The sequence below is a fragment of the Electrophorus electricus genome, chromosome 20, assembly GCF_013358815.1.
Source record: "Electrophorus electricus isolate fEleEle1 chromosome 20, fEleEle1.pri, whole genome shotgun sequence".
NCBI classification, from domain to species: Eukaryota; Metazoa; Chordata; class Actinopteri; order Gymnotiformes; family Gymnotidae; genus Electrophorus; species Electrophorus electricus.
Window position 1 is genome coordinate 12,655,838 of NC_049554.1, and position 25,548 is coordinate 12,681,385.

Here is a 25,548-nt window from a genome sequence, read left to right on the forward strand (position 1 = left end):
GGTAGGTCATTTAATTTTCTTTTTGGAATTCAAGATAAGTTTTTTTTTTTCCTTGCAAATGAAGCCAAAGAAACATAATACCCCACAAAAGAATGTAAAATAAAAGAGTGTGCCATCTCTCCTTGATAAAGCATCTCTGACACGTCATTATGATAATGGAGAAGGCCAGAGAGAACCAGACACCACATATGTGGGAGACATAAAAAACTCACAGCTCTGAAGGAATTTTTTCCCTTAAAGGAAAATAGCTTAGTTCTCAGTAGTCCACATTTTTAACCCATAAAGCATTATTGATATTTCTGGGGTTTTCTAAAAAATAAAAATAAAAAGGCTAACAACCACACAGATCATTTAATTAAAAACAAACAAACAAAAAAACAAACAAACACAAGGTATTAAGGTAGTTCCACATTCTAAACCCTAGACTTTCTGTGAGAGAGAGGTTGTGACACATTTGTGAATACATTTACATTTACATTTTCGGCCTTTGGCAGACACTTTTGTCTAGAGCGACTAACAAAAGTGCTTTGTCATAGCTTTGACATCTGCTGTATCCTAGCCAGTACAGTACACACTCAGTGAGACACTCAGTAACACACTCATTGAGACACTCAGTAACACACTCATTGAGACACTCAATGACACACTCAGTGAGATACAGTAACACACTCATTGAGACACTCAGTAAGATACAGTAACACACTCATTGAGACACTCAGTGACATTCAGTGAGACACACAGTGACACACTCAGTGAGACACAGTAACACTCAGCGAGAAACTCAGTGACACATTCAGTGAGATACAGTAACACACTCATTAAAACACTCAGTGAGATACAGTAACACACTCATTGAGACACTCAGTAAGATACAGTAACACACTCATTGAGACACTCAGTAAGATACAGTAACACACTCATTGAGACACTCAGTGACACATTCAGTGAGACACACAGTGACACACTCAGTGAGACAGTAACACACTCAGTGAGACACAGTAACACACTCATTGAGAAACTCAGTGACACATTCAGTGAGATACAGTAACACACTCATTAAAACATTCCGTGAGATACAGTAACACACTCATTGAGACACTCAGTGACAGTGAGATACAGTAACAAACTCATTGAGACACTCAGTGACACACTCAGTAAGATACAGTAACACACTCATTGAGACACTCAGTGAGATACAGTAACACACTCATTGAGACACTCAGTAAGATACAGTAACACACTCATTGAGACACTCAGTGACACAGTGAGATACAGTAATACACTCATTGAGACACTCAGTGACACACTCAGTGAGATATAGTAACATACTCATTGAGACACTTAGTGAGATACAGTAACACACTCAGTGAGACACTCAGTAATATGTCTGCAGAGACAGAATCAAGAAGGGGGCTTTAATGACTGTCTGGAAAGTGCTTTCCCAGCTGTTACGACTGCCATTAGGGAGGAAACACGGCACACTCCCTCATCCTCTCAGTCCTGTGCTGTGCACATATGGAACAAATCCTGTTTTCCATATGTAAGCGTTAAGTGGACAAGGCTGATACTGCTTTGGAAAACTAAAACAGACTTGGAGTGGGAAGAAAGAGTTTGACCTCATAAATTTGACAGTTCTACTCTACTATTTAAAGGTGGCAGTCTTGGGAAGTATATAACGAATCTATACATAAGTTATATTTTCCAGTGATTTGGTTCATAAAAGTGAAATTGACATATGTTTATATACTTCGACAAATATTCTTGTAAATTGTAACTTTTTTTTTACTTTAACGAGTTAATTAGCATGACAAAGAGTTGCACTGTTCCCATGTTATTTTTAAACTCAAAATATGGCCCACAGCACAACGCCGTGCAGCGTGGCATGACGGTCTAATTGTATCAGTCGACGTGGGTTTGCTCCAGGCCAGCAGGGAGCGCATATGAGATGCGTAGGTGGACGCGTCTACTCATGTCCGACAACAAATCAAAGCACAGTTAGCCAAATGCTACGCCAGCTAGCTTGATTAATATAGCTAGTCCCTATAGGAAACATATCATTACCACCGCAATGGCAAGTAAACGCAATTATCTACGTTATCAATGTATGAGAAAATGAACGAATTTCTGATAAATGTTATTTCGCACCTAGTAGGCTAGCTAATTACTTTTTAAGGGCGTTGTCATGCTTTTGTTGTCATGGTTTTTGTTGCTAACTAGGTTAGCAAGCCTGCCTACCTATTCAGTGGCGTTAAATGAGTTTAAGGTAACCTGGCTCACTATGTTAGTATATTTGAAAACGTTTTTCTACGTGTTTGAATGCGTTGGGTAGATGTAACATAGCTAATGCACTGGATTTGAAGGCCCTGTTGGAGATGTATTGCAGTGTATCTGAAGCATTTCAGAGCTCTGGTATCTTACTGCGAGTGTATCTGAAGCAGTTCAGAGCTCTGATATCTTACTCCAAGCAGCGCTAAGGACAGTACCAGTCAGTGAGGTTAGCTAGCTGGGATACTTGGCTGATATAGATAGAGTTGACGACTGTCTGTCATGTTTTGTGTGAAGGCTGAAGTCGAAGAGACCCTCAAGAGAATCCAGAGTCAGAAAGGCGTGCAAGCAATCATCATTGTCAATGCAGAGGGTAACCAACACAAAATAAATGGACATACTATTAATAATGTTGAAAAACATAGGACATTTAGCCTATGTAAGCCTTAATGAGCTTTGTGTGCATTAATCTTGTTTTGCAGAACTATACCAGTAAGAAAGGTCTCTTTAACACAATAAATCTCACAATAAAAATGGCCTTTTTCTAGTGTGAAAACATCACGTGATAACATGTGGTTAAATTTTACACAAAGCCACTATTGTTTTATCCCCGTCTGACTTCTGCTTCTCAGGGCTGTCTGTGTGTTCTCTTGCTCTCTCTTTCTTTCCAAGGCATCCCCGTTAAAACGACCCTCGATAACTCGAGTACAGTGCAGTATGCTGGCCTCATCCACCAGCTGGTGATGAAGGCACGGAGTACAGTGAGGGATATCGACCCTCAGAATGACCTCACCTTCCTGAGGGTTCGCTCGAAGAAGAATGAGATTATGATCGCTCCAGGTAAGTCTGCATAGTAACCTGTATCTATGTCCCCCTGGTCCCTTCGTATCCCTCCACTACACACATCAGTGTTTACCTCAACGCCAGCACAGTTGGCTCTTCCTGTAAAGTCATTTTTACGGGAAGTAAATATGCATGGACTTACTAAGCTTTGACACTTGACCTTGTTTGATACATGATTTAATTATTCCTGATGCTGGTAGATGTGTACATAATCTGTTTATGAAAACTGTATAGATTTGGTTAATCGTGCAAGGTAGCAGATGGTTGTGTTCCCCTGCTTCTCTAACATGCCTGGACATGTCTTGGATGTGTATTGTCATTGTACGTCTGTCCATCGTACCACATGGACACTTCCCCACTCATGCCTGCCAGAGAAGACTAGGAGTCTCTACTGTCTGTGCTACAATTAATGCATTCTACCCAGTTTAACTGAGAAACATAAGCAGAGATCAAAGATCACAAAAACTAGCATTTATTGCCAAATATGTGGAAACAACACAGAATTTGACTGCTCTGAGTAAATCTTAAGGGGAAAAAGAGGATTTCTAGGGTAGCTCTTTGTAATACAGGACAGCTGTTACTGCTGATATCCCTGGGACCATGGTGGCTTCATTAACATTTTTACTTGGCATTTAATTTTTAGCTATGTTTTACTCTCTTTAGTAACTGATGTCAAATTAGAATAATTTGTATGAAATATTTGGTTGTATAGTGTTTCTAAGAAGTAGTACATCAAATTAAACAAACCACAAATCTCTGCATATAAAAAATATTTCTGTTGTGCACACAAAGTTTGGGAACCACTGAAATGGAAAATTCAGTTCAATTCAAAATATTAGTATAGGTTTTTTTTTTTTTTTACAACAGGTGTTATCTCAAACAAGTATTGTCTCAAATATGGTTGCAGTGTGACATCAGAAAATTGATATATATCATAGTAGTTTGATGTGTCAAATCCAATATGTTTACAGTTAAAAAATATATAAACGATCACAGATTACTAATGTTTACTGTTCTTTTTTTTTCCACAGATAAGGACTATTTCCTGATTGTCATTCAGAATCCTACAGAGTAGAATTTGCAGTATATTTTTTTATCCTGAAAAATGTTTGTTTATATTGTTGTTATGTTTAAAGCAGATGTCTCACAAGAAAAGAATGACAAGTGTGGTCTTCCTCAGTAGTTTGTGTTGACCAAGTTGCATTATGTTGTTTTTTTTTAACCTTTTTTAAAAATCATACTAGTGCTTAATTTATTGTTCCTTGACTTACCTCCAGTACCAATATTCAAAATGGTTGCACTCATGAATACCATGTACACAGCTGTTGGTTAGAGTAGCCAAGTTATGTAACTCCTTGTGCTACTCATAAATGATAATAAAACAGCAATGAGTCTCTCCGGTTTCAGGCCATTTGTTTTTATAGCAGCTGTAATAATGTGTTTGACCTTTAATATTGCTATGTCATGAAAAGGAGTTTTAACAAACTGGCTTAACAGTCTTAATCAAGACATCGATGAAAAACAATGCAAATATATTCACCTGTGTCATACATTTCAAAAAACCCCAGATAAACTGCAGATATAATTTCTCAGTCATTGAAAAAAAAGACGTATTCCAATGCTTAAGATATAAAAATAAGTTTGGAAATAAGAGCGTGGCGCAAGCTGTACGTCACGTGGCATTTCCCTTTAAACCTGCCTCTGACGTCACGTTCATCGCTTTGTCTCGAGCTGCGTCGGGTGGACGTTGAGAGTCAGCTCAGCATAACGGCACAAAACAACCGACCACTAAAACCTCAAATTACGTTATTTATCTCAGAAAGAGCAGTCATGCCGTCCGACAGACCTTTCAAACAACGACGGACATTCGGTAGGTTCCGCGCAAGTCGACGGCGATTGTTCAGCAGCTAAGCTAAACCAGCTGTTAGCTGGTGTTTGTTTATCGGGTTGTTGTTGTTAGCTGTTAGCTACGTTAGCTAGATTAGCCACCTAGCTAGTGAGGTTCAACGAGCCCGATAGCTACCATTAGCGTTAGCCAGCTAGCTACATGGTTTCTTACAGCATGTAGCGTTAGCTTGGTTAGCTAGCTCGCTAAAATGACTAACATGGTAACTTCAGCGTGATGTTTTCTAAACGTACATGGGTCTGACTGGCCGTGTGTGAGCTGCTGCTATCTGAGCTAGGTTAGGTTAGCTTCTTCAGTGTGAAACGGAGGTTGTAAAGTGAGCTAACCTGCTTTGTAACCTGGCTAGGTTAGCGTTAGCGATGCCGTTTTTATTATTATTTGTTAGTTGTTTATTATTAGTTATTAGTTACTGTATACTTTTCATTATGGCATGCCCATGTTATTTTCCTGTGTCAGTTACCGTCTGAAGTGGTAATTTAATTTGCCTGGAAGCTAGCTAGCGTTAGCTATCGAGCAAGAAACATCAGTAAATCCCATTTAACTTGTAATTAAGGAGCTAATTACCTAGCTTTTATTATTGTTTTGTTTCATAGGATGGTAGATAACCCCAGTTTGGTTAACGCTAACTTAACTAACTAAACTATTTCAGCCAACAAGTTGGATGACAAGTTAGCTGGCTATTGTTCAGAATAAGGGGGTATCTGGTTAGCTAACTCGGCAAGATACAGTGATAATGTGAATCTGTTAGTTTATGTCGCAGTGACTCCAGCTCATGTTTATAGGTGGACACGTGCTAGGGAAATCATGCAGTAATGTGATATCTCATACTCCAGAAGAAGGGGTGTTAGGTGTGTGGAGGGAGGATCTTCAAAATCCCGTTGCATAATCTGCGTTCTTGGCACTCTGCAGGATCTGTGCTTTGTGCAGAATATGTTGATGCATTCACTGGGTGGTGTCGCCTCTGACAATTTAAGTAACATTAATGATCCTTAATAGACACAGCCTGGTGTCATGCTGGCATAAGTAGAGCACTGTGATGCAGATGACATTGGTGTTCAGGTAGAACCACCTCAGTAATCCTATATGCCCATGTTCCATTAAACTGCTCTTCTACAACTTATCTTCTGTTACTGATCATTTGTGCAGTTAAACTTGTTTCTAAACCTATGACTAAGCTTCTGGAGGAACGGGGCCAGTCATCTTTGTCTTCTCAGTTCCTTTGGTTTACTTATACTGGGTGATTTTACTTTGTAATCAGCTGTGTGGCAAACAGCAGCGTTGTTGGTTCCGTGCCTGTTTCCACTACTAGCGCTGCCATGTGACCAGTGGGTGATCAAGGCTAATGTTTCGTGTAAGCACTGGATCTTTATGGCTGTTATATGCTGAGATGCATTTTGTGCTTTGTCTCTGCCACTTGAAGGACATTCACTTCACCCTTTTGTTTCCAGCTGATCGATGCAAGGAGGTACAGCAGATTCGCGAACAGCATCCTACTAAAATTCCGGTGAGAAACTTTCTTACCAAAAAAAGGCAACGCAGCATTCTTCTTCTGAATTTATGTATAATTTGTCTGAATTGTTTGGTCCTAGGTTATCATTGAGCGATATAAGGGAGAGAAGCAGCTTCCTGTTTTGGACAAGACCAAGTTTCTAGTACCCGATCATGTCAACATGAGCGAACTGGTGAAAATTATCAGGTGAGATGGCAGGAGGGAGTTTGGCCTGGTCCAACTACACCACAAAGCAGACGGAGCAGGTCCGGTCTGCTATTTGCACAGTTTGAAGTTCAGGTTTTATTTTTATTTGTGCTTTTTCTGAACATCTCACATCTCCATATGTGTTTAGATGCGACTAAAACAAAATGCAAAGATATTTTGGGAAAAGTACAAAACATCTAGGCAAGGCTGTTTGTACGGTGTGCCTGTTTCTATCTTTGGTTTTACTTGGACAAGTTTGTTTACTTGTGTGGTGTGTCTGTGGGAGACCAGGGGAGGGGGTAGCTGCCTGTACTGGAGACGTGACCCCCCCCCCCCCACTCACCGTACTGCCCTTGTGGGGGTGGGGGCTTGCTAACACGCTTAAACGTTCCATCTCTAAAATTAGCTCTGTTGTCATTGGAAGTCGGTCACTTCCTATCATGGACCATCTCAAGTGCTAAGTTTTTACTTTTTTTTTTTTTTATTCCAAAAAAAGTAATTTTCCAAAAGGCCCTTTCCCCCAAAGAACAGATTAGCCTAGCTGTCCAAAGATTTCAACATCCTCTGGGTCAGATGACCTACAGCAAGTGATATTTGACCAACATTAGCTAGGCACTGTTTAGACTGTTTCCTTATCCTAGTTTTGCAGTTGTAGAAATGTCTGTCAAGTTTATTATTCAGGTGCCACCGACCTTCTTGTATCTTTGGTGATGTTTACCACAGCGAGGTGCCTAGGGCATCCAGTTAGCAGTTAGAGCCTTTTGGTTATTTAAGTTGTTAAAATAACTGGTGCTCCTGGAATAACTGGAGAATCGCTCTTTTTGGTCCCTGATTCTGTTCAACTGTATGTGTGCAGTTTGTAATGGACTGTGTAATTGATTTCTTCTATTTAACAAACCTTTGGCAACAGGTTCTCTTTGGTTGCCAAGCTTCTCAGTAAAGTTGCATAACATTTTTTGAAAGCCTACAGGCCTGGATTATTTTAACAGTTTATGTCTGTTTAAGATGTTTATGACGTGATCGTTCTCTCGATGTATTGTAAGGCTACATTGCAGACAGTCTTGAAAACAGTCTGGTGGTATAAGATCCAAGGGTTGGAGACGCTCTCGCTAAAAATTTGGTAGTGTAATCTGGAAAATTATGATAATATCAGTATGACCTGGAGAGTAGAAGTGTCCATCTGTGTTAATACATTTATTGTGATTTCAAAATAATAAAAAAACAAACTCGCAGTACATTTGGAAAAAAATTATTCTTTTGAGTTGTGCAGCTTGTGTGTTCACTAAGTGCAGTCTTAGCGACCGCCTGCTGTGTGTGTGTGTGTGTGTGTGTGTGTCTGTGTCTGTGTCTGTGTGTGTGTGTGTGTGTGTGTGTGTGTGTGTGTGTGTGTGTGTGTGTGTGACATGCAGGCGCCGACTCCAGCTGAACCCCACCCAGGCCTTCTTCCTGCTGGTTAACCAGCACAGCATGGTGAGTGTGTCCACCCCCATCTCTGAGATCTATGAGCAGGAGCGGGACGAGGATGGCTTCCTCTACATGGTCTACGCTTCCCAGGAGACCTTTGGCTGCTAAGCCAGCTTCGGCCGAGAGGGGAAGACGAGGTGGTCCGAGAGAGAGTCTGCTACTCGTTTGCGCTCTCCTTCCCTCTCTCATATCTAGCTTTCCTCCTGCTGTCATGAAACTGACACTACCATGATCGCCGTGCGTATGTATGTGTGGGTGGGTGGGACGCGAGTGTGCGTTCGACTGTACCCACTAGTCTGTCTCCGTTGACCTCTTTTGCAACCCGGTCCTCTCGTTCCATGTAGTGACACGAGCCTGTGTGTGTGTGTGTGTGTGTGTGTGTAAGGAGTCGTTCTCACTTTCAGATCGGGCACAGTTCCTTTCACAGTTTTGTTTTCACATCCTCTGGTTTTGTTGGTTATACGACAGCCAGAGTGTAAAATAATCAACACTTTTGTCTCGTTGTAAATAGGCAGGTGGCGGTTAGATCCTTTTATAAAGATGAGTCTGTAGTCTTAGGCATTATTACATTTTCACGCTTGCTTCTGCTAATTGTTTATGATGCTGGTGTGATATTTTAAGTTTTTTCAAAATAAAACCGTGAACAAAGCGTTAGAGAATTCTGTTCAACGTTCCTTGCCTCGTGTACAGCAACGTCATGACCCTACTAACAGGCTTAAAAAAACATGAAAAGCTTACTAATGCATTTGTCAGTTGTGGCAAAAATAACGCCCCACCTAGACTCACCGTGTTGTGATGCCCGTGACACATGTAGAGGTGACACATGTAGATATTTTAGACAGTTATGGTAGAATGGAGATGGGGGACAATGGTTTGTTTGTAGGTTTGATGCAGCTCCGCTGTCTCCGTTGGCCTAATCTGGGGTTTGAACACTTTGTTTGTTTTTTTGTGTTGGTCTTTGCTGCTACCATGTCCTATAATGGTGGCAACACCTAAAAACCGCTGTAGCATTCAGTATGGTGTATGAATATGGTGTGTGTGTGTGTCTGTGTGTTCTGCTCCAGTGTAACAACAGGCTGTACTGTACAGACAGGGAAAACACTACAGTGAAAGACACTGCTAGAAATGTAGAGATGAATCTGCTTCTTTTGCACAAATGAAACAGCTGAAAGGATCAACTGTCAAATTTTAAAGCTCCAATGACTCCAGCATTATTATACATTTTGTATCCAGCTTATTTCCTTTGTCGTTTTGCGACACGTTTGCCTTGTCTGAACATTAGTGAAGGGTTTATGTTGCGCTACGTCCTTGCATGTGTGCCCTTGACCTTTTTTTTATATTTTATGTTACAGATTTGTTAATTATTTTAACTTTATTTAAAACAAAAAAAGGAAGTCTTTTTAGATGTTTTCAGACCAACCAATGAGAAATAATAATAAAAAAAGAAATATGTATGTATGTTTGAAACAAGTGTGTATAAAACACCACATGATTAACCGCTGCTGTGTGACTTAATTTTTTCTTTTTTTCCCGCCCAACATATTGCCTTCATCCTAAATTTCCCTTCGGGGATCAATAAATCCTTAATCTTTATTACTAGGTTGCAGAGCACCAAAAGAAGGGGGTGTGTTGTGGGTGAGCAAATCCTGACTAAGGTAAACGATCTTCTGTAGAAGTCAGACAGAAAGCAGCAGAGCGCAGAAACAAACAGCCGTGTGGGTTCGGGTGCCTGGGGCATGAGCTAGCTTCAGCTCACTGGTCCTTCACGTGCATGTCTACTTATTCCAGTTTTGGAATAACTGGGAAGTTTCCCAGTCTCCCCGAGGGCTGCATTACGTCCCGATCATTATCCTTTGTATGATGAGTATGATGCTTATAACTACATCTATCACGTGGAGAATAAGATAGAAATTACATTAAAAAAGAAGTGTTAAACTATCTTGAAAGCTAAATGACAAAACTGCAGTAGCTTAAACATGATGCAAAGGCATGTTTTGACATGCCCGACCTTGGTGGTTTTCACTTTGATTCTGTCCTTCACCTCAATACTGCTTAGACATGTGTGCGACTTCATTAAACCCAACTCTGCCAATTTTACAAAAAAATCTGCAAAATGTTTCCCAGTTTTACAGCCCATTGTAAAATGTAATCCACTCTTATACTCTGATGTTAACTGACTGACTGTAGTGTTGTAATCTGTGAGCAGTATCAACCTTCCCTGTCTCCTTTCAGGGGGGGCCTGGGTTTAAGCACAGGCAGGTGGAGTGTAGATGCTTTTAATATACATTTATATGGTTTATGCACACAGCACAAACTGATATATGCATTTATATATACACATACAGAGAATATCTAAAAAGCACTTGTCCTGTTTTTAAAATTCATGTAAGTAGCCACTGGATGGTGCCACCACATCACAGTTGTGAAGGGAATAAGACAATTCTGCTAGTTTCTCAGTACATAGAAGTGACTGAAAACGTATTGGTAGCCTATAGGTACAGCTCAAGAGTAGGTTTACCCCATAAAGTGATCACAAGTGTATGTTAAGGATCAATAGGTCACATCACCTCTGTAAATAGCATTCGACTCTATTATGATAAATAGTATGACCGACTCTGAACTGCACACTGACTCACCTGAGGTTTCTGACGACCTTTGCTCTCAGAACGGCAGCATGCATATGGTACTGATTCATCCATTGCGGTGAATTCTGTGCAAAGTGACCGAGAAACTAGCTTTATCTAGATTTAAACTTCTCACTGCATACTTGAAACCAGACTAAGACTGTCCAATAAACAAGCTCCCTACCGGTTAGTCCTAGCTGTCTTACAGTTAACAGTTACAGTCACACTTCAAGAAACATCTTCCTAATTTCTTCATGGACAACAGGAAGAAAGACAGAATAGACAGAAATATAAACAGCCGCCTACAAACTCCACTGGCCGAGTGCTCGTCGGGGTGGAAGGAGCACTGGAAAGCAGTAGCTCTGATCCTAATGCAGCATGGTGCATCTCTGCAAAGAACCCAGCAAAAAACAAAAGTCCTTGGTGTCCTTTAGCCAGTAGGGGGGCAGTGATACTCAACAGGAGATGAAGAGCGAGCTAGAGACAGACTGGTGACTCTGTGCTCTCTCTGGCGTGGCACTACTGGAGAGGATCTCGCACGCAGCCAGCTCATGGCAAAGAGCATTCAACACCTCCAGAATATGAGCCTTCCCTGTGAGACACACACACACACCACACACGTGAGCCGTGTTCAGTGTGCTAAATAGGCTGAGTAGCACCAGGGCGTCATTAGACTGTGGTGTTCGCAGTCGTACCATGTTGGGGGTCACTGCAGGTCTCCAGTGTGCTCATAAGAATCTTTCCCAGTGAGCGCCGTGACACGTTCTGGAAGAAGATTGTTAAAAGAGACTGACGAACGCAGTACATCAAAACGTTATTCGGACTGTCTCTGCTAAACGGGGAAGAACTGACAAAGCAGTCGTGAGTCATTGTGTGGAGTTGTGAGATTTGAAATATATAACTAAATATGTAACAAGTACCGTACACTGGGATGACACAGTCAATATACACATGACGGCTAGAACTGAAAATTCTGATGGGTTTGTTTGCCTTGCTTATTTGTTTTTAAAGAATGCTGAAGTGTGAGCAGCTGGCGGCATGGACGTCGGCCTCCCAGGTCATGCTCTTCTTTGGCCTTAGTGAAATGTGACTCAATGCCAGTGACCCGTGACTGAGTGTCTGCGAGAGGTAACAGTATCGTTAGGTGACCACAGCTGTGGAGCTATGGCTACAGAATTTGTCCTGGCATAGTCAAGGAGGGGATTTCAAATACATTTACATTTATGGCATTTAGCAGATGCTCTTACCCAGAGAGACTTACAAAAGTGCTCCGTCAGCTACTCAGAGAATGTATCCTAACCAAAGATACCGCTGAACTAAAATAAAGCTAAATACATGAATCAATGCAAAATGAGCAGACGTGCTGTACCATACAATGATACTTGCAAACCCAAACAATAGGTTAAGCAATAGTAGTACAAAATGTCCATATGTGCAGGATTAGTGGTCATTGAAATCCTTCACAGCAGATGAGTCTTCAGTCTGCGTTTGAAGACTGCAAGGGAGCAGAGGATCAAGGAGACAGCACAGAGAATAGTCCTGATGCTTGTCTTCCATGGCAATCATTTTCTAACGCTAAACTGAATAACCACAGAAGCCTAATGAGGTGGAATTTACTGACATCTTCTTCTATACAACCAATCAGCATATGGCCCTCCTCATCCTAAACCAATCAGAATGTGATCTTCAGCACCCAATTCTACACTGACCACAGAGGCATCACTGACCAAGAAGGCATCACATTGACCAGAGAGGCATCACACTGACCAGGGAGACATCACACTGACCAGAGGGGGATCACACTGACCAGGTCTCTGAGCTGCTGCAGAAGCTGCAGAATATCCATGAGCTTGTCCTCCACAAGTGAGAGTCGCACCCGCTCCGTCTCCAACATCTGCAGCTCCCGCTGGAGAAGTTCTGTCTCCTCTGCCTTGTGCTGGAGCTCCTGCACCAAGGAATCATTTATCTGTGCGCGCACACACACACACACACACACACACACACACACATACACACACAACTTGTGAACAACAATAACTCTAACCTTTGCCAACACAACAACAATAACAGCATCAACATAAGTAACTTGGGGTCTTAGTTTTTAAAAATAAACAGCCAGTGGAATTTCTTGGTTTTCTGCACTTTTCTTTGTGAGCTGTGATGTTGCTACACTACATTGTTCTGCTGTGTTCCTGTAGCTCACATGGCGCAGCAGGTGCAGTTTGACACATACGCCGAGATCATGGGTTTGAGCCCCGTGAACACACATGCTGTCATACTGCCACATTATATAATCACATTTCTGAGGGTTCAATGCTAGAAATGTAATTAGAGCACTGTAGCTTAGCTGTGTTCATCTGTTTGGCCACCACAGCTAAAAACAGCCATACACACACACACACATACAGGCTAGAGCTACCCACCAGTAGCCAGTTGAATGTAAACACTACATCACTTTCTGTGGTTCAACTGTGAGCTGGTATGCTATGAACACAGAGGTCTTCACTGCGGGAGGTGCCTGTAATCTAATAAGTCCCATCCCCATCCTGAAATGGAAGGTTGTGTCTGTTTAGTTCAGTGTCTGGAGTGGGATCGAAGGAATGAAACTGAGTTTTCCTGCCTGCTTCTACATGTATGTGCTCAGCTGAGCCGCTCGCCAGGCTGCAGTGTGTGCATGTCACTCCAGGGGGCAGCAGAGCACCTGCTCAGGCTCACCTGCTCAGGGTGAAGTTGGGGCTCAGCTCTCCTGGTCTGGCTCTCTCTGAGCTCCAGCTGTTTGTGGAGGCGCGTCACACGGTCCAGGAGCTCCAGGACGGCGATGTAGCCCTCCTCCGCCCTTGAGCCTACGCACGGAGAGGGCAGTCTCTTCAGCGCTGTCTCATCACACCTGAACAAAGCGCGCAACACTGAGTGTGTGTGTGTGTTTCTGTGTCGGGATGGTGTGTGTGAGATTGTGAATAGTGAAGGGTTAAGGATTAAGAAGGATGACGAAAGCAATCTTTAGAATGTTGGCATGTGATGTCAGTGTTGTGGGGACAGATTTTAAAATGACCAGACTCAGACTCTACTGGACGGCTTATCTTTATGGTCTCTCTCTCTCTCTCTCTCTCTCTTTACAAGACAAGTGTTTTCATGGTAAACCACTGCGTTCTGCTGGCCAGAGACACATTTTATGTCATTTTCATTCGTGTCCTCCCCACCCATATAGTGCTCGATTTGTGAACATGCTGTGAGCAGGTGTGTTTATGGTTAGAGCGGTGGTGTGTGTGTGTGTGTGTGTGTGTGTGTGTGTGTGTGTGTGTGTGTGTGTGTGTGTGTGTGTGTGTGTGTGTGTGTGTGTGTGTCGCCATGCCTGTCTCCACAGCAGGAGAGCCGTGTGAGGATCCGTTTCACCTCGTCCACCTGCTGCTGCTGTTCTCTGCTCCACTGATCTCCTTCTTCATCGGATGCGGCCTGGCCCTCCACGGAGCGCAGGAGCTGCTCCTCCACTGAGAACACACACACACACAAAACATTTAAAATGTAAAAAACAATGAAAAAAAAAAAACAAAGTCTAGGTGTGTCCAGACTTTTGTCTGGTGCTGTAGGTAAGAGAGCAGTACCGTAGGGGTTTAGACCCCTGAGATCCAGTTATTATTATTATTATTGTAGTTATTATTGTTATTATTATTAAGCCCATGTCTGTGTACTAAATCTCCTATCAGATCAGAACACTGACCGATGTGACTTACTGTTGTCGTGGGCGATCTCCGCGCGGCCTGTCGGCGAGCCGCGGTCTTGCTGCGTGTCTCGGCCGTCCCTGCTACAGTGGCTGTCCTCCCTGAACACCTCTGGAGCTCTGGAGCCCTCCGTCCTGCAGGGAAACCAAGTGACCGCTCATCACTGCCTTGTCTGCGTTTAAGCGGGTCCAAACAGTCCCGCTGGGAACTGAGGGACCTAGGATGCGTGCGAGCGCACGGGACAATGTGATCTGGCACGCAATCATTCCTGTCCATAATAATAATAATAATAATAATTTCACTGGCACTTGTTATAGAGCGGGGTAAATGGGCTGCGGGGTAATTGGGCTGCGGGGTAATTGGAGCCAGGCCTCAGCGCCCGTCTCTGCTTCTCCAGAAAAAAAAAAACTACCATCAAAGCTTACGGATGTAGCGCACCAGCACACCAGCACAGGCAGCCCAGTCTAACCACGCACACCGGACTCGAAACTATCACTGCAAATATGTGGCCCTCCTAAAACATGCAGCAGGTTAACAATGCGCTACAACCCTGGAGTTAGAAGCCATTGTTCAGGTAGAAGACAGCTGTAGCGGACCACGGCACGCTCTCTGAGCGTTCCTGTGCAGTACTGCCCCTGCTCGCGGAGGGGGAAACTCGATAAGGGCCCGCCGTGAATCGGAGAGTAAGTGCTTCCAGATGACAGCGTCTTGCCAGAAGAAGGGGGGGGGGGGAGGGGTCTGAATACCGGCGAGTTCAAACAGCTCCCATGCGCACGTACACCGTTGCCATGGCGACCTTACAGCCCTGCCACGCTGCTGGATCGTCTTGCCGTGCGTTGGTGTGCGGTGTTCAGGCCAGGTGCGGGAGCCTGGGTAGGGTAGGTGGTAGACCCGGCGAGAGACGGCACAGCAGTGTGGGGGGATAGCGGCACGTGGCGGGGAGCTAGACATCGGTCCAAACGGGTCACCACGGAGAACCAACACCAGTATGGCATTAGGGCAAGGGTGGCATGAGTAACTGTACTGTAGTAAGAGATGTAGAGTTGTTCAAAATTGTAGTGAATTACACAGTTTCCAGAGAAACTGGACGTTTCAGACAGTGAATTAGTAGGAAGAGAACATTTATATATGAAAAAGTAGATGTTTAAATCAGAACATTCGTTCCACGGGGCTCTAAAGAGTGTAAATGCGTTCTTTTTTTTTTGGAGTTTATATATATAGGAGTATATATATATATACATTTATATTTATATTTTTTTATAAGCGTGATGACTAGGATCACTGTAGCATTCACATCAGGACACAAACAAACCTTTATGTCAAAATAGCGCAGGCCGACTCAGTCATGTTACTGTGTTACTTCAAAGCTTTGCAAGGCAGTGCGCAATTTCAAAATGTAGCACTGTAATGGCGATGTAGTGTTTTAGCTCTGTGGTGGGGCCCTGATTATGGCCTGGCGCTGGTACAGAGGGGATTGTCCATGTTCAGTGTGACTAATTTGATTTTAATTGACAAAGATGTTGCACTGTGTGTGTGTGTGTGTGTGTGTGTGTGTGTGTGTGTATGTGTGTGTGTGTGTGTGTATGTATGTGTGTGTGTGTGTGTGTGTGTGTGTGTGTGTGTATGTATGTGTGTGTATGTATGTGTGTGTGTGTATGTGTGTGTGTGTGTGTGTGTGTGTGTGTATGTATGTGTGTGTATGTATGTGTGTGTATGTGTGTGTGTGTGTGTGTGTGTGTGTGTGTGTGTGTGTGTGTGTGTGTGTGTGTGGGCTGGGAATGTAGGGATTGGCGCTGACTGTAAAAGGTTTTGGAGAAAAGAACGCCGAGCTCAGCAGAAGGGGATTTTGGATGTGCTCAGACTCTCGGCTTGTCTGGTTAGAAGAGGATTAGCACAGCAAAGCTACTGAGGAAAACTCTCAGGAGGAACTTTTCCTCGCGACTGCAACTGCTTCATGAACACGGTGCCTCTATGAAGGAAAAGTGTTGAGAGCGATAACGGCTGGAGAACGAGACCTGTTTGACCACAAAATCAAAACGGGGAAAAAGTCCCAGACACCAGAGTCGTATAGGAGAAGCTCTGCTGTTAAGATCCAGACAACAAATGGGTGGACTCTTCTGCATGTGGAAGGCCCCGCGGACTCCAGAGCGTGGACTCTTCCACACAGACTGCGAGCCGAGTCCAGCTGGATGCAGAATGGAAAACGTTGCATTCAGTGGTTATGAAATAACGGCAAAAACAAGACCAAGGTGAATACCCTCATTCTTCCAATCGCAAACATATCCAGTGGGTCAGAAAAAAACGTTATGTCCACTAACCACACTTTTTTAAAAAAATGTAAACTTTTTTGCGTGTGTTCATAAGCACACCCTAAAATAAAATGTATTCCTCATCTTCCACGTTGAGAACAGGGGTCAGGATGTTAAAGACTTGTTTCCCTGAAACGTGAATTTTTATAAAAGGTTTCTTATTCTGCACCATAACGCCGGGAGTCAGAACGGATAACGACGTGCAGGATCGCCACAGGCGGCGGAGTCACCATCTGGGATACGTTAGGCCCTAACCTGCCATTGTTCATTCTCTCCGGTTTCATCCCGTGGGTGCGCCGAACCTCTCGCTCGTAACGAGAGAGGCTTATGCCGAATAAAACGCACAGTGGTGCGGCGGAGAAATGGCACAGGCTCGCGTGGCCGGGTTCTGCCGGGGAGACGGCAGGCGTGACACGGTTCTCCTGCTTCGTGTGGACGGCGAATCAAGCGTAGAAGGTTTTATAATCAGTGTTTACTGGAAACCGGAGAAGAGCTTCAAAGTTTTGGCCCGAGGATCTGAGAGAGTGTTTATTATGCTGGATCTCGTCGAGGGGGAAGATTGGTCATATGGACATTTCCTGAATTGTCTGTACCAGCGTGTGAGCGGGAGTGCACCTCGGTGACCTGTGCCCTTTGACCTCTGCGCTGATGCCTGTGCTCCCTTTTAAACACGCGCGAGCACACGCGGGGTTTGAAAACGAGCACGCTGCGTGTCCGACGCGAAGCTGAGACACAAAGGCACGTAAAAGCGGTGTCTGTCTCTGTGTCGCTCCGTGTGCCTTTGGGGCGGGCTCCTTCGCCGGCGGCGTTTTGTTTCACAGGAAACCGCGAGTGGTTGAGGGAGCGAGAAAACAGAAACAGATGCGGGAGAGAATTAAGGGAATTCTGTTAACGCTCTGTAGGCAAGGCGGGGGGTTTAATCAAAGTGTTATTTGGTCTCTTGCCTCTGGAAGTGCAGCTCATCCTGGCCACCAACACGTCCCCTTACGTCGCCTCGGGGTCGGCACCTCCCTTTCACGGGCACGTCAGCAGGCCGCAGCAATAACAGCAGGTCTGGTGGTCTGGCTAGCAATGCGCTGAGACCCAGGTTACTGTAGCTGCCCGTGGTTAAGCACAGAGGACACACTAGGGCACTTCCTGTGTTTACTAAAGCACAGATCTGAGTTGCAGCTTGAGGTTCATGGCTGACCCACCTCTCTCGCTCTCTCTCTCGCTCTCTCTCTCGCTCTCTCTCGCTCGCACCTTTTTCTCTTAGTGTTTTGAAGCACTTTTTTTTTTTTTTTTTGATGTTTTGAGCGACCCAAAGGCTACAACATAAGATGGATTCACAAAAACACTGCACACAAACACAGATGTGAGTTATTACCCTGCAGAACGTCACCCATGACAAGCTAAGAGCACTGCAGCTTTCTTACGTAAACTAAGCTGAATGAGTTTATCCAATATGTAACAAACATTAAAACACTCAATAATAGTATTTAAGATATTTTTTTTAATTCATTTTTCTTGGAATGGAAAACCATTGACATCTGAAGTCAAAAACTGGCTTCACCTTGTCAAGCCAGACCGTTCACCCTTCACCTTTCACCCCATAGAGCCAGACCCTTCACCCTTCACAGTTCACCTTTCACCCTGTGGAGCTAGACCCTGGAGTTTACCATGCTGCTGACCACACAGCCTTGTTGGACTGTAGTCTCACCAGCTGGACTTTCCACAGCATCCCAATGAATCTGCCACATTCATGGCAACAATCACTATAAACACTGGTTTGAAATGTCTTAGAAATAATGCTAGTAATGCTGTGAGTGCAGAGAACATATGGGATGTAATTAGTACACAGGACCAAATGTGCAGAAAGTTCAAAATGGAGACCTACTCTAGAGTCCCCCACTCTAGATTTCTCCATCTGCATTCCAGATTTCTCTGGCACCAGCTTAGTCAACCCCATAAGAATGGGGCCCAAAAATGTTCTCAGCATGTTATGCATTACAATGTATATTAGTAAGTGTACAGAACAGTATAAACCCCAGGAACCCTGGTGTAACTCCGACTGCGGTTGGAGGAATCGCCTGACCTGGCGAGGGTGGGCCGAGGGGCCTAGGATGTGTCCAGACGGCAGATGAATCACAGCCTCGTCCAGCCCCTGCACGGTCAGTAAAAGCTCCGCCCCCTATCGGGCTCCACCAATTGTAAACAGACTTTCGGCGGAGGCACGCACACGGTTGCCTAGCCTCAGTTAGATGTAGTACAAGCAGACAGCAGGAGAAAAAATAACAGAGAACAGGAGAGTTCACGGGCCCCTCAGGGGCTCGCAAGGGCCCCTACCACCTGGAGGTAGAAGGTGGGAGGAGCCAAAGGCCACGCCCTTCCCCCTCCACCGCTAAGCACTGTGGGAGATTCAGTGACGCTGAGGTCTGCACAGGCACACAGACCACGTAGAAGGAAGTGCTCCAACTGTGGTCCCAGGACCTTGATCTCTCTCTCTCTCTCTCTCTCTCTCTCTCTCTCTCCCTCTCTCTCTCTCTCTCTCCCTCTCTCTCTCTCTCTCTCTCTCTCTATCACCCCTGCAAACCTGAACATGAGACCTGAACTTACAGCGCTGCATGTCCCAGTGAGGTCGTGCCAGCTTGTCAACTTCCAGCTCCCCTACCAGAGACATAACACAGGCAAGGGCAGTTGGTCCGCCCTCCGTGGGACATGTCATTACGGGCAGCACGGTTACGGTTCGGGAGGGCATGTTTAACAAACGTCTTCCACCAGGCACCCAAAATTTCAGTCCTCTGGGCCACAAGCCGCTGCGTTTGATCTGCCCGTGACGCGGCCCATCTGCACGGCCTGCCACCGTCACGGCAACAGCAACGCGAGAAAGCAGTGGAACCGAAATGACAAATGGACGTGTTTTGACCCGGTGCGTGCAGGCACCGTGACGGCCACCCACGACAGGCGTCGTAATCACAGAAAGGTGGAAGGTCTTCGTCTTCTGCGTCCTCTTCCTCCTCCTCCTCTGAGGAGTGACGGAGCTCGTGAACAAACTGCTGACTGTTTTGCGTCTTTCTCCAGATGGTGCGCTCCCTCCCTTTGTGTCTCCAGCCTCCGGACCCCGCCGTCCCCGCAGGTCTGGCCGCCCCCGCGTTTCTGGGACGCGAGGGCGCCTCCGGCCCTTTAAGACGCAGATGGCCGGATCCCTTGTTTTCCATGGAAATGAAGTCAGCAGGTTTGTTCCATTCCCAGCATTTCGTCCGCGGGCCCGGGGGTCGCCCTCCTCCCCTCCCCTGCTCCCAGTCACCGCCGGCAGGCTTCGGGCGGAGGGCGCCAACCCACATGCCTGCACTGCTGTGGATCTTAGGCAGAATTTCAAGTCCAGTCCGGTTTTGGGTTCGGCTTCTTGTCGGTCTTTAAAGGTGTCAGGCGACACAGGGGATACAGTGGAGCGGAAACACAGTAAATATCTGCCTCCGCAGTAAAAGAATCAAATAAACAAACAACAAAGTTGCATGAATAAAACAAAATATAAGATATATGAAGCCTAAAAAGGAGACTAACACCAAAAACATCCAACCCAGTGGCTTTAATTGTGCTGAATCTGACTGTATATGATATTCTCAGAAGATTCTCAACAGTGTTGTCACCGCAGAAATGCCCCTTAAGGGGAGGAACATCTGAACCTCAGTTACAGAGAAATGTCTCATTTACACAGACAGCAGCTGCACTCAGTGGACTGCTGTGATTACCTGAACAGAAATCTGTTTTTATGTCAGACAGGAAAGCAACATGTCGGGGCATTTAGAGGGAAAAGTTCAGCGGCTCTGCCCGCTGCGACTGATGAGAAGACAGGATGGGTGGGTGAAGGGGTCACTCGTTGACCCGTGGTGCATGACAGCGGCTCGAACATGGCACTGCCCCGCGTTGCCCGTGCCTGCTCACCCATGTCCGGCCAGAGTGCTGATCTGGAATAAGTGTGTACTTATAATATTGCGCTGCACAGGGAGGATACGGACCGGGCAGCTGATCCGAGACCAGCACTCGGTACTAGCCAAAAAAGCTGATGTGAAAGGTCATAGCACAGCCAAGTAAATGCAAAACATAGGATGACAGTTTTTTAAGGAGATTCAGGGAGATGCCAGCATCACAACTACACAGAAACACGGCTCGTTAAACTTCACAAAGCTGTTTATAAATACGAAATGATTGATCCACCAGCCCTGGAGTGAGATGACGGCTTCATCTTGTCTCCTTATGACACTCTAAGCACCTGGTAGTTGACTGTATGCATGCTCCCTGGGAACCAAACCCGTAACCTTGGTATCGCAAGCGTGTTCCTTCCACCTGCCCTACGAGGTAAATGACAGGCACTGACTCAAATCAGCTCAAACTAGCCGCTCTTAAACGGGTCTTGCCGTGTCCTGCTGGCTCATCTTCAACAAATTATAGGTGCACCATGGAGAACCGGTTGGGAAGAAACGCTGGTTTAATAAGAGGAGAATGTGAGATCACAGCGAGAGCGACCGACCTTGGTGCAGGGCGGTAAATCCGACTGCCGGCCCAGACGGCTCTCAGATGGCAGACAGACGAAGGCTGTTTGTTCGTGCTCTGTTCATTTGACTTGAGTGAATCACTTGTCTACTCCAGAGTTCCTCCTCTGTAAAGCACACAGCCTTTTAAAAGGTGCCTTGTTACTTTTAGAACATGTTGCGTAGTTCTCCTGTTTCTCTGGAGACTCATTTCTTGCTTGGCTGTTGTTTAGGGTGCAGCATAGGGGCTAAGGGAATTTTGGGGTCCGATTCTTGGCCATGCTAATGTGCTGGGCTTTAGGGAATACATACTTATCACGCCAAAACCACAACCACATTTATATCCTGAACTCTTCTTCGTGATTATTTTAACCATTCTAAGTTCAGGGAACACAAGCGTACGAATCCAGTCATGCCACAAATGTAGAGCCGTAAAAGCAACAACGCAACGCTATGAAGGGCAAACAACAAAAAAACCCCAAAACAAAACAAAACACAACCCACAGCAATGTCACTGCAACTCCACAAAATGTCCACCATTCCGAAGAAACCGTAACTTTGGGGGGTTGGAGTTGCTAGGCAGGGCAGGGAGTGTTCATCTATTATCTAAGAAGAGCACACATCACTGGGAAGCCACGTGAAGATTGATGGCGACTTTCAGTGTGTTTAGGTCAGGCCTTTCCCTAAGTGAATGAAGCCTCTTTCCCAGTATGTCAGGCCCATTGTGACACAGAATGAATTATTTGGCTTAAAGACTATGAATGGAGCTTGACCCCCCCCCCACACACACACACACACAACGGCAGAGAGACTTTATGTAGCTTGGTGAGGCTGTGGTCTTCATGCGATTGAGAATCTTTATGAGGAATGTCACAGAGAAGACACTACTCACAGACCCATCCATCTGTCGGAACTGCATGCGGTTTAAAGACTGCTATTCTGTCTACTTGAATTAATTAGAACTGATTCAAACTTTTACTTTCCAATTTTCCACAGAAGAGCTTTTTTTTCAGGGTTTATTTTTCTCATTCATTTAACCATCAGGGCACTTTAAGCTGGGCATCGAAGCACTTTTCCAGAGTTTTCCAACTCACAGAAGAGCTCTTCTTTCCTGGGAAGAGGATCTATGGAGAAATTGGTTTATGGGCGGATTTCATAACACTATAAAGCCTGAAGCCGAGAGGTCTTTCAAAACCTGCGTCATTCGCACCAAACAAATCTCTCAGCCTGTCTGGGGAAAATGACAATGTATTGGAACAGAGCATGGCCAGAGCTACTTTACAGGACAATATCTGACAGTGATGTCCTCTCAGCATGATATTTCTCACTCTAGCAGACCCTGTTTTGAAAGTAGACTCCTGACCAAACAAATGGCTTTATCTTCACCTTCCATTTCCGGGAACGCAGCCCCAAAGTCGGAGTCGCAAATACCGAATGAGTCTTAGCAGCCTGTAAACGTTTGTGAAATGCCTGCGTGTTTAGGAGGTTCAATGACAGACGAGGAGTAAAACCCCAGAGGCCAGACGAAGCAGCCCAGCCTCGGGAAGCCGGGCGGCATCCCCGGCGTGCCACACACGTCGCCTCGCTAAACGAACCCAAACTAAACAAGGTCGGCGCGCTGGACGGAGAACCACATGAAGGCAACGGGAAAAGCACGTATGCTGCGGCACTTGTTCAGGGCCCGCGCCAGCGGATACCACGGGAGCTATTTCAGATGAAGAGTAGCGATTCCCTACTGGAATCATAGCACTCCTTACAGTCAGACTGGGTCAGCTCCAAAGCCAATGTTTAGCCAAATGTTTGGTACACCCCTTTAGCCTAAATCAATTACCACTTTAGGGGCACTTTATGGTTGATCAGCTCTGAACACAGGATTCCTCACACCAGATGTTGCCACATACACAGAAACATGCAATGTAAACTGCAGTGCAATACACACATATCATCACTACAGTGAAATTTACATTTAGTTGACACTTTTTACCCAAACTTGAGCAACTGAGAGTTAAGGGCCTTGCTCAGGAGCCCAACAGAGGTAACTTGGCAGTGGTGGGGCATGAACCAGCAACCTTCTCACTACAAGTTAAGTACCTTAACCACTGAGATACCACTGCTCAAATATACAAGGCTAAGCAAGGTTAAGCAGTATCCAGCATGAGCAAGCTACGCGGAGATGCCACCTCACCTGTAGTACAGGAGCTCCATCTCTATCTGCTGCAGATGTTTCTGCAGGGCAGGCACACGTCTGGCTTTGGCCTCCAACTCCTTCACCTTAGCCAGGCCACTGCGCAACGCCTCCCTGGCCTCCTCCGCCTTTCTCCTCATCCCCACCTGCTCTGTCCTCAGGGTCCTGTTGCACTCCTCCAGCACGAGCACCGTCTCCCGCGACGCGTGCAGCTCCTGCTCCAGCTTGCGGTTGAGGAGGACGACCGCCTCCACCTGTCCGGCACGGGCGTTCTGAGCGAGCTCCAGCTCCCGCAGGAGACCCCGGAGGCTCCTTGTGCCGTCCGGTGCGCCGGACCTCTGCACTGCTTGCGCGTGACGGGCGGTGAAACAGCCGCTGTCTGGCCTGCGCTTGGAGTGGCTCTTCCACAGGCCAACCTGGGACAGCACACACAGGAGCCGTCAGCAAGACAAATCCTTACTCACTAACAGTGGAATCACCCACCTCGAATAACGAAGGATGATGTCTGCAGAACATCACAAAACCGAAGCACGATTGAATGCAAACCGTGATTAGGTATCACTTTTACACCACCTTGAGCATGAAAGACCGTTTGGAGGAGAGCATTTACCTGTAAGGCCAAAGACCGAGCGTCACTACTCTGAAGAGCAGCGCGCATATCTTCCACGAGCTCTCTAAGACTTGCGTTTTCTTCCTCTAGTTTGCCAATCCTGTCCTCGGCCTCCTCCAGCGCGACGATTTCCTCGTAGCACTCCCGGGTGCACGCGCCTTGCTTGCACCCCGAGCCGAGTCGATCCGCGGCGGGCGCGCACCCGCGGATACGCCTGCCGGCAGCCAAGGTGAGCAGCTTCTCTCGCCGCCTCAGAGGGCTGCGGAGACGGATCTGCGTCTCGATGTGCTCGCTGTCTCTCCCGACAAGCAGCCTGCCGTTCTCGTAAGGGCGCCCAGCTTTGGTGCTGAAATATCCGCAAAGTTTGGCGTGGAACTGCCTGAAGGTGAGCTCGCTGGGTATACTGTCCAGCATTCCCACACACTCCTCCACCTCAGACTCTTTACTCAGCCCCAGAATATCACAGAGGATTATAAAATCCTCGGCGGGAATTCTGCCTTCCCCTTGGCAGTCCAGGTGGTGAAAGATCTCCTGCAAGTACTGATCCAACCCGGTGGCAAGCACGATGATTTCATTTTCGACGCCGCGATCCAGCCCGTAATGGTACGCCAGGGTGCTCACTATCCACTGCGTCCGGCGCGCTGGTCGGCTGTAGGGATCGCACGCCTCGGATGTTTCCATGCTTTGCGCCCTCATAAGAGCTCCATGTATAGCGGCTTAACTCAATAACGCATTAATAACGCATTAATAACGCGATGAACGCATGCACCAGAGGTGTAAGCGGCGCGCTGAGCTCGTGTCAGCCGAACCTCGGACCGTCCCCTACTCGTAGTAAGGTTTAACCCAACTACTGGGATTGGGGGCGTAGCTGCGCGACGAGGACAGCCCACCAAACCTAAACTGTTGAGGGGGGAAAAAAACTTTTGAAAAAGCAGTTAAACCTTTGTTTAGAACTACTATAGTTTCGGTACCATACCAGGTCTCCCGATTCTTTGCTGATCTAAGACTGGCGTTCTCGTAGGTTCTCTATTTCACGTGAACTAATCAATTTGGCATTTTTTTTTTGTGAACCATGCACATAAACGTGAAATGATAAAAATACGATGTTGTCCTTCATTACTATATACCACGGCATGGATTAAAAACACTCCAGGTGTTTAAATGCTAACTGAGTTGAACACTGATAGGCTAGAGTGTACCTTGTTTCCTCTGAGTACACTATAGTTCCTAGACTGGCACGGATAACCCTATACAATAACCATATATAATAACCCTATACAGTAACCGTATATAGTAACCCTATATAATAACTATATACAATACCCATATATAATAACCCTATATAATAACCCTATACAATAACTTTATGTAACAACCCTATACTGTAACCCTATGCAATAACCCTATATAATAACC

The 25,548-nt window shown here is 45.6% G+C and overlaps 3 protein-coding genes across 3 annotated transcripts; 2 read left to right on the forward strand and 1 right to left on the reverse strand.

The window, feature by feature from the left end:
* Positions 1 to 1,950: 1,950 nt before the first annotated feature.
* On the forward strand, positions 1,951 to 4,504 carry dynlrb1 (dynein, light chain, roadblock-type 1). The gene is made up of 4 exons (XM_027028938.2): positions 1,951 to 2,071; positions 2,563 to 2,638; positions 2,938 to 3,105; positions 4,140 to 4,504. Exons 1-4 carry the CDS (start codon positions 2,069 to 2,071, stop codon positions 4,181 to 4,183), a joined length of 291 nt encoding a protein of 96 aa, XP_026884739.1. The 5' UTR covers positions 1,951 to 2,068; the 3' UTR covers positions 4,184 to 4,504.
* Positions 4,505 to 4,805: 301 nt separating this feature from the next.
* On the forward strand, positions 4,806 to 9,671 carry map1lc3a (microtubule-associated protein 1 light chain 3 alpha). Its single transcript, XM_027028945.2, has 4 exons — positions 4,806 to 4,978; positions 6,463 to 6,518; positions 6,604 to 6,710; positions 8,120 to 9,671. Exons 1-4 carry the CDS (start codon positions 4,939 to 4,941, stop codon positions 8,280 to 8,282), a joined length of 366 nt encoding a protein of 121 aa, XP_026884746.1. The 5' UTR covers positions 4,806 to 4,938; the 3' UTR covers positions 8,283 to 9,671.
* A 444-nt stretch (positions 9,672 to 10,115) lies between these two features.
* efcc1 (EF-hand and coiled-coil domain containing 1) lies at positions 10,116 to 24,946 on the reverse strand. Its single transcript, XM_035520333.1, has 8 exons — positions 24,133 to 24,946; positions 23,523 to 23,938; positions 14,530 to 14,651; positions 14,151 to 14,286; positions 13,514 to 13,685; positions 12,606 to 12,764; positions 11,494 to 11,563; positions 10,116 to 11,390 (listed from the first exon to the last, which is right to left on the reverse strand). Exons 1-8 carry the CDS (start codon positions 24,826 to 24,828, stop codon positions 11,254 to 11,256), a joined length of 1,908 nt encoding a protein of 635 aa, XP_035376226.1. The 5' UTR covers positions 24,829 to 24,946; the 3' UTR covers positions 10,116 to 11,253.
* Positions 24,947 to 25,548: the final 602 nt, after the last annotated feature.